The following is a 10,633-nucleotide window of genomic DNA, read 5'->3' on the forward strand; positions in this document are numbered from 1 at the left end:
GAGCACCCCACCCGGTCCTCCCCCCCCGCCCCTCACACCCCCCCTCCCCACGGCTTCCCCACCAGAGCCCGAGCCCCCGCCCCGCCCCGCCCCGCCCGGCTCCTCCCGGTGCCGCTCCCGGTGCCGGTGCCGGTGCCGCCCCCCCCTCTCCCCTCCCGGCCGCCGTACCGCCGGCCGCCCCGCCCGCCCGCCGGAAGTGACGACGCCGGGAGCCCCGCCCCGCCCCGGGGCTGCGGGGTGAGGGGTCGGTAAATAGTGGTGACGTCACGCCGCCGAGATGGCGGACGGGTGAGCGGCGGGGCCGGGACCGGGACCGGGACCGGGACGGGGACCGGGCCCGGGCCGGGATTCAGGATCTTGGGGACCGGGCCCGGGCTAGGATGCGTTGGGGTCTGGGCGTCGGTACCGGGCTGGGGTTCGGGAACCGGGCACCGGGCTGGGATCCGGTGTGGGGCTGGGCTCCGGGGACCGGGCCGGGCTCCGTTCCGTGCCGGTGCCGTGCGGTGGGGCCCGGCCCAGGCCCCCCCCTTGACTCCCGTCCTTTCCCGGCAGGGAGGAGGCGGGCTGGTGGCGGGGCTGGCTGCAGCAGAGCTTCCAGGCCGTCAGGGACAAGGTACGGGGCTGGGCACCGGGGGGGGGGCACCGGGAGCCGGCCGGGGGGCACCGGGATCGGGAGCTGGGGAGGAGCAGCCGAGCAGCATTGCCCGGTGCTGTGTAACTTCCTGCGTGACAGCGCTGCTCGTGGTCGTTACGCTACGTAACGCTCCAAACAAGGCTTTCCAAAACACCTCGATTTCGGTTTTTAACATAAAAAATGCCGTTCTGGGTTTTGGGAACGGCTGCGTCCCGCCGTTACCCTGCTCACCGCAGCCCTGCCCATCGCACGAGTTGTGCTGAGGGCTCTCGGGGTGTCAGCTGTGTAAACGTCAGAGCGACCGTGGCTCTGCTGGAGAGCCACAGCAGGCAGATGATCTGTCTGTTCTCTTCTTGCAGTCCTCAGAAGCTCTGGAGTTCATGAAGCGGGACCTGGCCGAGTTCACCCAAGTAGTGCAGCATGACACGGCCTGCACGATCGCCGCTACGGCCAGCGTGGTCAAGGACAAACTGGCAGTGAGTAGAGGAGGGGGAGAGCTGGGTGCTGCAGGATGGGGTGAAAGGGACACGGCCGCAGCTGGCACTGAAGGCACGATCCTTCAAACAGACCCCGAGATACGAACACAGGCTGTGGGGTTCAGGCTTTGTTCCTGTGCAGATCCGATTCTGAGCCCTGTGTGGGATTTCCATGTGGTGTGAGGAACCTCTGGCAATGAGCGTGGGAAGGTGACCAGTGCTTTTCTGGCTCCTGGCAGTGTCACCATCGTGTCGTATCGGACCTTTGCCCAAGCTGCCCTCTTTAGCCCCGCAGAGCTGTTGCTGTGCCAGGCCTTGAGCCTGGCTGCTTTTCCCCTCAAAGCCTTGGCTCCTTTCCCAACCAACCTCTCATGAAGGGCTGCCAGTCGGACCAGTGGCACCACACCCTTTGCACAGCCTGGACATGTGGCTGCATTGTTAGCACGCTTTGAAGGGAGAAAAATCCTTCCTGAAAAGAACACACCCAGAACGGACAGATTTGTCCTGTTACTTACACTGTGCTGCTTCTCTCCTTCAAGAGGGCAGAAGGTTCCTCAGGTGCGACTGAAAAGGTGAGGAAGGGGATTTCTGACTTCCTGGGCGTCATCTCAGACACATTTGCCCCCTCGCCGGACAAAACCATCGACTGCGATGTCATAACGTTGATGGCAACCCCCACGGGGACCACAGAACCCTACGACAGCGCGAAGGTGAGTGCCCTGTCTCAGAGCTTTTCCCCAGCACTGCACCTCGTCTTCCCAACCCCGCTGCTGCCCCTCCACTGACTCCTCTTCCCCGTGTGTTCTCCTCTCTCCAGGCTCGCCTCTACAGCCTCCAGTCAGACCCAGCCACCTACTGCAACGAACCCGATGGTATGGGCATGGCAGTGCTGCCGAGAGCCTGGGGGGGTTGTTGTGGGGGCTGTGGGGTGTCCCCATCACCTACAGCCTGTCACCAGCAGCCCTGCCCTGCTGCCATCGGTACCAGGCTGGGCTGGGAGCCTGCTGTGGGTTCCACCACCCCTACTGCTGGTAGTGCTGGCAGAGGACCCACCCTGCAGGGCCCTGTGTGTCCCTCGCAGTCCTTGCTGTGAGATTGGTGTCTGTCCCTGTGCATGCTGAGCCTCATGGGGGGCTTTGGGGTTTCCCTTGCAGCAGCGAGGAGCAGCTCCCTCTGGGGACGGGGAGCATGCAGTGGGTGGGGGGAATGCAGGCACCCCTCGGGGCTTTGGCTGCTCGTGGCTTGAAGCTGCTGCTCCTCCCCTCCCTGATTTCTCTGCTTTGACTGCGTCCTGCTTGCAAATCCCCTCCTGCCTGTCGTGTGGGGTTTGAGGCCTCGAGGAGGAGGCCTGCTGGTCAGGGCTGCATCTTGTTGTGCTCCTGCCTTCTCTTGCCTGCCCCTTGCTCATCCCAGCTGGTCTGCTCTGGAGCACCAATCTGAGAAAACTTCCTGAAACTTTTTGTGCCTTGCTTGTGCCAAAAATTATCTCAGTGCCTGTCCTTTCCAGGCCCTGCTGAGCTCCTCGAGGCCTGGCTCTCCCAATTTCACCTGGAGGAGAAGAAAGGGGAGATCGCGGAGCTGCTGGCAACCAGCCCTTCCATACGGGCTCTCTACACTAAAATGGTAAGGAGCTGGTTTATGGCAAACTGGCGCAGTGGTGCAAGTGGTAAAACCACTTGCCTTACACGGGTTGCAGTGGTGCCTGTGAAGTTCAGGGGGAGAGAGGGGTGAGGCAGCAGCCACAGCCCTCCCTCACGCCGTGATCCCTGTGTTGCTCCCAGGTCCCCGTGGCTGTTTCCCACTCAGAGTTCTGGCAGCGCTACTTCTACAAATTGCATCGCCTGGAGCAGGTAGGTCGGGGTGGGTGTTCCCCCTGCGGGTGGGCACGCCAGGCAAGGAGCTCTGTGAGGCAGGCCCAAGAGGCAGAAGGTTCCTTTTCCTGGAAGGGCAGGGCTCTGGGCTGTTATTCCTGGGTCCTTGTCCTCGCTGTGCCTGGGGGGTGAAGGGACCAGGGATGTGAGCAGCTGCTGATGCTGAGCTCCCTGCAGGATGAAGCCCGGAGGGAGGCTCTGAAGCAGCGCGCGGAGCAGAGCATTCACCGGGAGGAGCCAGGCTGGGAAGAGGATGAAGGTGGGTCAGGGGGTGGGGGCCTGGGGGTGGGCTCGTGCAGACCTCGGCACTCTGATTTAGGGAGGGCGGTGGCTGCTCCTCGCTCCCCCACATCCAGCTCCTGGCCCAGCTGCTGCCGTGCTCACTGAAACATCTCTTGCTTCTCTTCTGCCTTCCTACAGAGGAGCTCTTGGGGATGTCCCCCCTGCCTTGTGCAAACGTGAAATTTCCAGAAGCAGCAGAGAAAGCAGCTGCCCCTGCAGCCCCGGAGGGAAGCCACCCCGCTTCTCGCAAGGGTCCCTCAGAGGAAGGCTGGGCTGTCCTCCCTCCTGAGCCGGCCCCAGCAGAGGGGAGCCCCTCTGAGAGCAGTGAGAGCATCTCCCTTGTGACTCAGATTGCAAACCCTGCCTCTGTGCCTGCCGCACAGCTACAGACTGGAGCACAACCAGACGGGGCCAGAGACCTCTCCCAGAGGCTGCTGGAAGCCACTTCGGAAGAGCCGAGCTCTCTGCCAAAGCCCCCAGAACCTGGGCATCCTCCTGCACCTGCCCGGGAGCCCGCAGCATCCTCCGAGCAGCCGGCTGTTACAGAGCCCAGAGAGGTGGAGAGCAGAGCCCAGGGCAGGACAGAGACTCTGAAAGAGGAGGGACCAACGGATCTACGGATCTTTGAGCTGAACTCGGACAGTGGGAAGTCCACCCCCTCCAACAACGGCAAGAAAGGTGCGTGTGTGGGGCCAGCGGTGCCGTGGCTGTGCTCTGTGCAGGGGGTGGGTTTCCCTCCCTCTGCCTGTCACCCCGAGGAGCATCCCTCTGCCCTGGGAGGTTGTGCCTGCTGTTGGGGCTGTGGCAGTCCCCATATCTGTCACTGTCACTCCTTACCTGCTGCGTTTTGTGTGTGAGTGAGGCGTGACCTGTCCCAGTTCTCCCAGCCCAGAGGAGAACGTGTTCTAGCACCCGCCTCTCCCACTTGTCCTGCGCCCGGGGGAGCAGCCCTCAGAAACAGCTGGCACAGAAACGCAGCTCAGTGCGTCCCACGCCTGGCAGGGAGCTGCTGGGAGCGGGGGAGGTTCTCCCTCCTCGGGCAGGGTGCGTTGGAGCTGAGCCCCGTGAGCGCTTCGTGGGCCTGCTCGGGCGGCTCCTGCGTTGGCCGGGGTGTCTGGAGAGCACGCACAGCCCTGATGGTTCTGGCGTGGTGTTTGTGCTTACAGGCTCCAGCACGGATATCAGCGAGGACTGGGAGAAGGACTTTGATCTGGACATGACTGAAGAGGAGGTGCAGCTGGTGCTGTCCAAGGTGGAAGCCTCTGGGGAGGTGAGTGCAGGGGAGGCGCTCGCTCAGCCGAGCGAGAAGGCTGCTCGGGGAAGGCGTCGGCATTTCATCAGCTCCTTGGGGTGATGCTGCAGCGCTCTGCCCTTCTTGGGTGCTTCCCCTGGGCCCGAAGCCAGGCAGGGAGAGACCACAGAGCAAAAGGGCCAAGCCCTTAGTGTCAGCCCTGCTGCAGGATGTGCAGATGTGGCTGCTGCTGGCCTGAAGGACAGCACCACAGCAGGCAGGTGCCTGCCTCGAGCAGCTTGCAGGCGGCTTCTCAAGGTGTCGCTCCCTCTTTGAGGACACGGGCTTTGCTTGGGAGCTCAGCATGGGGATTAGGTAAAGCAGAGAAAGGGTTTTCGTGCTTAAAGAAGGATGGACGTGCTTAAAGAGGGCTGAGTGTGCAGGTTGCGCAGGCGGAGCGCAGCAAGGAAATCTCTGCTGTGTGGGTGTGGGAGTGAGTGGATACGTCAGGCTTTGCACCAGCTCGGGTGCCCTGGGCAGGAGGATTTGTCAATAGACGTCTGAGTTACAGAAACAACAGAGATGTTCTTCTTGTTTGCAGCTTGAAGATGAAGAGTGGGAAGACTGGGAATAAACCACCTTCTTCCAGTGTGTCACAGGCTCATTTCCACCATCGAATGTGAATTAAATCACGGACCGGCTGTTCCTTTGTGTGTAACTGTGCTGGGGATCGCAGTTCCTGGCTGGAGGAATTTCGTTCCTGCTAAATCCTGTGGGCATCTCAAATGACCCCTTCAGACCTGGAGGAGGAGAAGGAAGCAGGAATTTGCTCGTACACGTAGCTGCTAGGGAGTTCATCTTCTCGGTAGGTCCTAGAGGCTGGCGAGGCCAAAACTGACTGCCCCAAAAGTGTCGGGTGGAGGCAGATGCGATGCAGGGAGGGGTCCCTGGGGTGAGCAGGCACTCGGGCACCCGGCAGGATTGCTTGGTGCTGCCGAATTGCCTGTTGGCTGAGTGTTTGCTTGTGTGTGTGTGTGTGTGTAATCGATGGTACAGCAGTTCAAAGGATCTTGGGTGCTGCTCCCACTCGCTCACTGCTCTGTGCTGCTGGTCAGGCTGTCCCCAGAGAAAGCCCCCACGTGGGGAATGGCCGGGGGCTGGAGATGCTGCAGGAGAAGCCCCATTTGCTTTCTCACTCGTTGCCACAAAAAAGGCGGTTGGCTTGTGGCTTTGGCCCAGCGCTGTTCTGGAAGGAGCCAAACTCCCTGCCAAACCCTGAGCTTCTGCCTGGCTTTTTGTCTTGGAAGCCTTTTCTGATGGGAACTCCTCTTTGCTGCGGCAAGAGCAACAGCTCCTCTGAGAGCCAGGGCTCGATGCTTTCCCCTTCGCAGCTAGACCAGCTGTGCTGCCTTCCTCTTCTGCATTCTAGGTACTTCTCATTCAATTCTCCAAGCAGAGTTTTTTTGTGGCTTGCTCTCACTGAGCCCTTCTGGGCAGCCAGTGATTTGGGTCAGCTTGGGAGTGGAACCCTGTGCTGCGGTGCCCTCGCGAGGCCCCATTGTGGGCCACTGATGGCTTCAACACGCTGTGGTGCCAAGGCTCAGCCTCCTCCCAGCCCGGGGAGAGGCAGAGGCATCCGAGCACAGATGGCTCCTCTTGGTGTGTCTGCCCTCCTCGCCTTCCAGCCGCACCAGGGTCACAAACCTCCCTGCGCTCACCTGGTTTCCCTCACCCAGCCCCCTGTGACTGCTTGCAACGCTTCCTTCGGTCCCACGGCCTCTGCAGGCAGCTCCCTCGTGGTGCCACGAGGTGCTCCTCGGTGGGGGTCACTAACACGAAGTTATCCTAAAGGGGCAGAGCCCACGCTGCTGTTTTTTGGCCTTTTGGGTGGTGGTTTTATATGTGCTACCGTTGTCCTTCTGCCCCTTGCAGGGCTGCTCCATGTGAGCTGGGGCTTTCCTTCTGTTTCTGGATAGCATTAGCCTAGGTACACTTGGAAGATTTGATTTTATTTTTAATTTTTTTTTCTCCTCGCCGTTGGGGAGATTCTCAAATGCAGCTGCTCCCCTGGGTGGCTTGGGGAGCCACCTGCTGCAGCTCTGAAACCTGCAGCTTCGCCCTGGGGTGGGCTCAAGTAGCAGAAGCCCTTGTGGTGGAAGGTTTCTGCCGAGGGGTTGGGGCAGCAGGCTGAAGGCATGAGTCCCTGCGGCATCCCTGGCCCAGCAGCAGAGCTTCAGGGTGCAGTGCTCTCATCTGTGTCATTTTGTTTTGTTTTTCTTTTGTCAAATTAACCATGGGGTTGTCTGTGCAATATTCTCTGTTCTGAACTATTCCGCATCTCCCTGAGCCTTTTCTAGCTGGGGCAAAAACCAGGAACACTTCTAACAGCTGGTAGTTTTGTAACAATGACTTTCTCCAAACCTTTTACAGACTTGCAGTTAACAGCAATTAAAGGAATTCTACAGAGTTGCTACCTGTGTCCTCCTTTCCTTTGCCGGCGGGGTGGGGAGAGCTGCCTTGAGGGAGCCAACTGCTTTAAATCTCTCTTCCCTTTCCTCCTACCTACCCTAAGGGAGGTTCACTTAGCTGGGGGCGTGAAGGGGAGAGGAATGAGGACAAGCAGAGGTGTCCGGGCAGCTGGGGTGCCCACAGCCGGGGTGCCCTGCTGCCTATCCACATGACCCCAAGTGTTGTACATCCTCCTGGCCCCCGTGCTGCACATCCCTGTGCCCCCCCACATGCAAACACTGCCCCAGACTGTGTGGGGCTTGTGTGGAGCTTGCTGCGTCTGCCCTGCTCCCTGCCACTGAGGGCTTTGAGGGAGCAGGTAAAAGCATCCAGATACGAACCAGGCCCTGTCTCTGCCAGCCAGAGGCCTGGCAGGGCACCCAGGAGGCTGCATAGATGGTAAACACTGACATCCAAATTTATCGTCATTTTAGAAGCAATCTGTCCCATTGGGGGAGGGCAGAGCGGGCACTTCTCAGGGGTTCGCCAGCCAGGGGTGCCTGCTGACCCCCTCCACCGAGGGCCTCATGATCATATCTGGCTCCAGGAGCCTTTTCAGGAGGTCCTGGCACTCCCTGGAGACCCCCAGGTGCCTGGGGAGGGAGACTCCTTTCTGCTGCTGGCACAGCATCTGGGGGATGTTGGTGTCGTCGAAGGGCAGGCGGGCGCACAGCAGGACGTAGAGGATGACGCCCAAGCTCCAGACGTCGCCCTTGCGGCTGTCGTGGGGCACCCCCTGCAGCACCTCGGGCGCCGCGTAGGCCGTGCTGCCGCAGAAGGTGCGGCTCAGCTCCCGGCGGCCCCTGGGGAGCAGCTTGGCGAAGCCGAAGTCCGTCAGCTTGACCGTGCGGCCCTGCAGCAGGGCGTTCTCGCACTTGAGGTCGCGGTGAGCCACCCCGCAGCCGTGGCAGTAGCGGATGGCCTCGACCAGCTGGCGAAAGAGCGCCCTGGCGCGGCGCTCGGGCAGGGGACCCTCGCGCAGCACGCAGTCGAAGATGTCCCCGTCCTCCGCCAGCTCCATCACCAGGTAGATCTTCCCCTCCGCGGACTCCAGCATCTCGTACACCCGGATGATGTTCTTGTGGTCCAAGCGCCCGACGATCTGGAGCTCCCGGGGCAGGAATCTCTGAATAAATTCTGCCAGGAGAGGAGGCAAAATTACTCACGGAGTGGGGCCAGGGCCGTTTCCAAGCTGCTGATGCCCTGCACCTCTCCTGGCTGAGGCCACGGGGATGGGTAGAGGGAGGGAAGGGCGCACTGTGGGTGCTTAATTCCTTGTGGGGAACCAAATCTTCCCACCAGGATGCTCGTTCAGAGGGGGTGCTGGGTTCTGCCTGCACTTGGCCCTCCCTGCAGTTGCAGGAGCAGCCAGTTAAATAATCTTTGGGTCACGGCCCCCAGCTGCTCCGCTGGGGGTCAGCATCCGGCCAAACTGCGCTTAGGTGGAAAGTTTGGGAAACTTATTTTCTGGCAGGAATGGGAAGTCTTCAAGGAGGGGTGGTGCCTCAGCCTGGAGTCCCTTCGGGGCCACCTCTTACCTTCTGGGCCTTCCTTCTTATCAATTATTTTAATTGCCACTTTCTTCTGATGCTTTAGGGATAAGGCCTCCTTCACTTTGGAGTAAGTTCCCTCCCCAATGGTCTTGCCAAGCTGGTAGCCATTGGCAAGCAAAAACTCCTCCATGTCCTCCTACAAGCCGGGACCAGTCAGCCTCAGGTCAACCCCCAGCAACTGCACAACAGCATCGCAGCACCCAGGGACTCCCCGTGCCCCCCAGTGGCATGCACAGCACCCCAAGGCCCCGCTCGTGGCCTGGTGCTGTGTGAAGGGGAGCATAGGGGGACCTCTTAAACCCGGCCGTGCTATTATGATGCAGCTGATGCTGCGTGAATCAGAGGTGACAGATGTGCATCAAAGTGGGTGACCACTCGACCGGGCAGGGGGGATAGGGCTGTGCTGGAACGCCTGCTCAGTGGGCACCGTGAGTAGGGGGGCTCACGGGGTGAGGAATGCAGGGGATGCGGGGCTGGCCACACGTCCTCCCCCTCCTTTTGCCGTTGCTGCCCTTCCGTGTCCCTTCCCCTTTTTCCCCAGAGCAGGCTGGGGGGTGGCAGAAGGGGGTTCAGAGCTGGCGTGCTGGGAACGTTTCGCTGCTCGGTGTCCTCCTGCACCTCCAGCACGGGGACACCGAGGGCAGGCAGTGGCCGTGCCCTGTGCCAGCCTCCTGCTGCTGCTGCCTCGCAGCCGTGCGACCAAGCTGGGCACATCCAGCCAGCCCGGGCAGCTGGAAACAGAGCAGGCAGTGCCTCCTGCCCTTCGGCAGGGCAAGACCCGGCCCCGGCGATCCCCTGGGTGCCCCCCAATGTGGGGATGGGGATCTCAGGGGCCAGGCCCTGTGCTGCCAGCTCACGGCTCCTTCTCCCCCGTCAGCCACGTCCAGGGCCCGGACATGAGCTCCCAGGAAACACCGCAGGCCCGGAGGTTCCCCATTGAGGCAGGTGACTGTCCCAGCCTGGCCGCGGCTCCAGAGGCTCAGGAGCCGGTGGGTGCCGAGCAGCCTGCGGGAAGGTAAGGGGGTGCTGAGCCCCGCCAGAGGGACTCTTGTGGGGTGCAGGGTCCGACCTCGCCGTGCTGCTGCCCTCACCCTTCTCTCTCCCCACAGGCAGCTGCGGCGATGCCCCGGGAGCCACTGCCTGACCCTGCCCCACGTCCCCATTGACGTCTTCCTTGCCATGGGAGGGAACTGCCGGCCACGCGCCACCTGATGCCCCCCGCGCCGCTCAGCCCCTGCCGCAGGAGGCCGTGGAGCTGCGAAGGACACAGATCCTTAAAACACTTTATAATGAAAGGACATCTTAGAGCGTTGCTGTGCGTGCTGCCCTGCTCCGAGCTGCACATGGAGCAGGATCGGGCCCGTGTCCCCTCAATGCCTCCCCTGGCACGTGAGGGGATGTGAGGGGCAGGGGGGACATGAGGGGGCAGAACATGAAGGGACAGGGCTGAGGGGATGGGGCTGAGGTGATGTGAGGGGATGGATTATGAGGGGACATGAGGGGACAGAATGTGAGAGGACCTGAGGGGACGGGATGTGAGGGGCTAGGGGGACATGAGGAGGCAGAACATGAAGGGACAGGGCTGAGGGGACAGAGCTGAGGGGATGGAGTAGGAGGGGATGTGAGGGGACAGAGGTGAGGGGACAGAACATGAGAGAACCTCAGGGGATGGGATGTGAGGGGCTGGGGGGACATGAGGGGACAGAATGTGAGGGGACAGGGCTTGAGGGGATGGTGCTGAGGGGATGTGAGGGGACCTGAGGGGACCTGAAGGGACGGGGCTGAGGGGATGTGAGGGGACAGACATGAGGGGACCTGAGGGGACGGGACATGAGGGGATGTGACGGGCTGGGGCTGAGGGGACATGAGGGGACAGACACGACGGGACGTGTTGTGAGGGGACCTGAGGGGATGGGGCTGAGGGGCCGTGCGGGCACAGAACGTGAGGCGCCATAACTGAGGTGACGGGGCTGAGGGGCCGTGACGCCCCCACCGTGAGGTGCCATAACTGCCTGAGGGGCGGCCGTTAGAGGCGGGGCCGAGTCCGCCCGTCCCGTCCCGCCCCGGGGCGGGCCCGC

General features: G+C 61.8%; 3 protein-coding genes across 3 annotated transcripts; 2 read left to right on the forward strand and 1 right to left on the reverse strand.

Annotated features, from left to right (window-relative positions):
- The first annotated feature begins 226 nt into the window (after window positions 1-226).
- BSDC1 (BSD domain containing 1) lies at window positions 227-5,200 on the forward strand. The gene is made up of 11 exons (XM_082777349.1): window positions 227-288; window positions 553-613; window positions 994-1,110; window positions 1,650-1,820; window positions 1,928-1,982; window positions 2,618-2,733; window positions 2,892-2,960; window positions 3,159-3,240; window positions 3,402-3,941; window positions 4,430-4,533; window positions 5,096-5,200. Exons 1-11 carry the CDS (start codon window positions 278-280, stop codon window positions 5,126-5,128), a joined length of 1,359 nt encoding a protein of 452 aa, XP_082633475.1. The 5' UTR covers window positions 227-277; the 3' UTR covers window positions 5,129-5,200.
- A 2,277-nt stretch (window positions 5,201-7,477) lies between these two features.
- TSSK3 (testis specific serine kinase 3) lies at window positions 7,478-8,685 on the reverse strand (the record flags this gene model as incomplete). Its single annotated transcript, XM_082777670.1, has 2 exons — window positions 7,478-8,139; window positions 8,541-8,685. 2 exons carry the CDS (start codon window positions 8,683-8,685, stop codon window positions 7,478-7,480), a joined length of 807 nt encoding a protein of 268 aa, XP_082633796.1.
- A 752-nt stretch (window positions 8,686-9,437) lies between these two features.
- On the forward strand, window positions 9,438-9,767 carry FAM229A (family with sequence similarity 229 member A; the record flags this gene model as incomplete). The annotated part of the gene is made up of 2 exons (XM_082777749.1): window positions 9,438-9,570; window positions 9,665-9,767. The coding sequence occupies exons 1-2, from the start codon at window positions 9,452-9,454 to the stop codon at window positions 9,765-9,767; spliced, it is 222 nt and encodes a 73-aa protein (XP_082633875.1). The 5' UTR covers window positions 9,438-9,451.
- Window positions 9,768-10,633: the final 866 nt, after the last annotated feature.

Source organism: Aythya marila, assembly GCF_965140915.1.
Source record: "Aythya marila genome assembly, chromosome: 22".
Lineage (NCBI taxonomy): Eukaryota > Metazoa > Chordata > Aves > Anseriformes > Anatidae > Aythya > Aythya marila.

What these genes read in the sequence shown, in the direction of transcription:
- BSDC1 (XM_082777349.1), top strand. An exon ending in AACCCTACGACAGCGCGAAG is followed by an intron (nt 1,821 to 1,927) that starts GTGAGTGCCCTG and finishes TCCTCTCTCCAG; the next exon opens with GCTCGCCTCTACAGCCTCCA. An exon ending in AATTGCATCGCCTGGAGCAG is followed by an intron (nt 2,961 to 3,158) that starts GTAGGTCGGGGT and finishes AGCTCCCTGCAG; the next exon opens with GATGAAGCCCGGAGGGAGGC.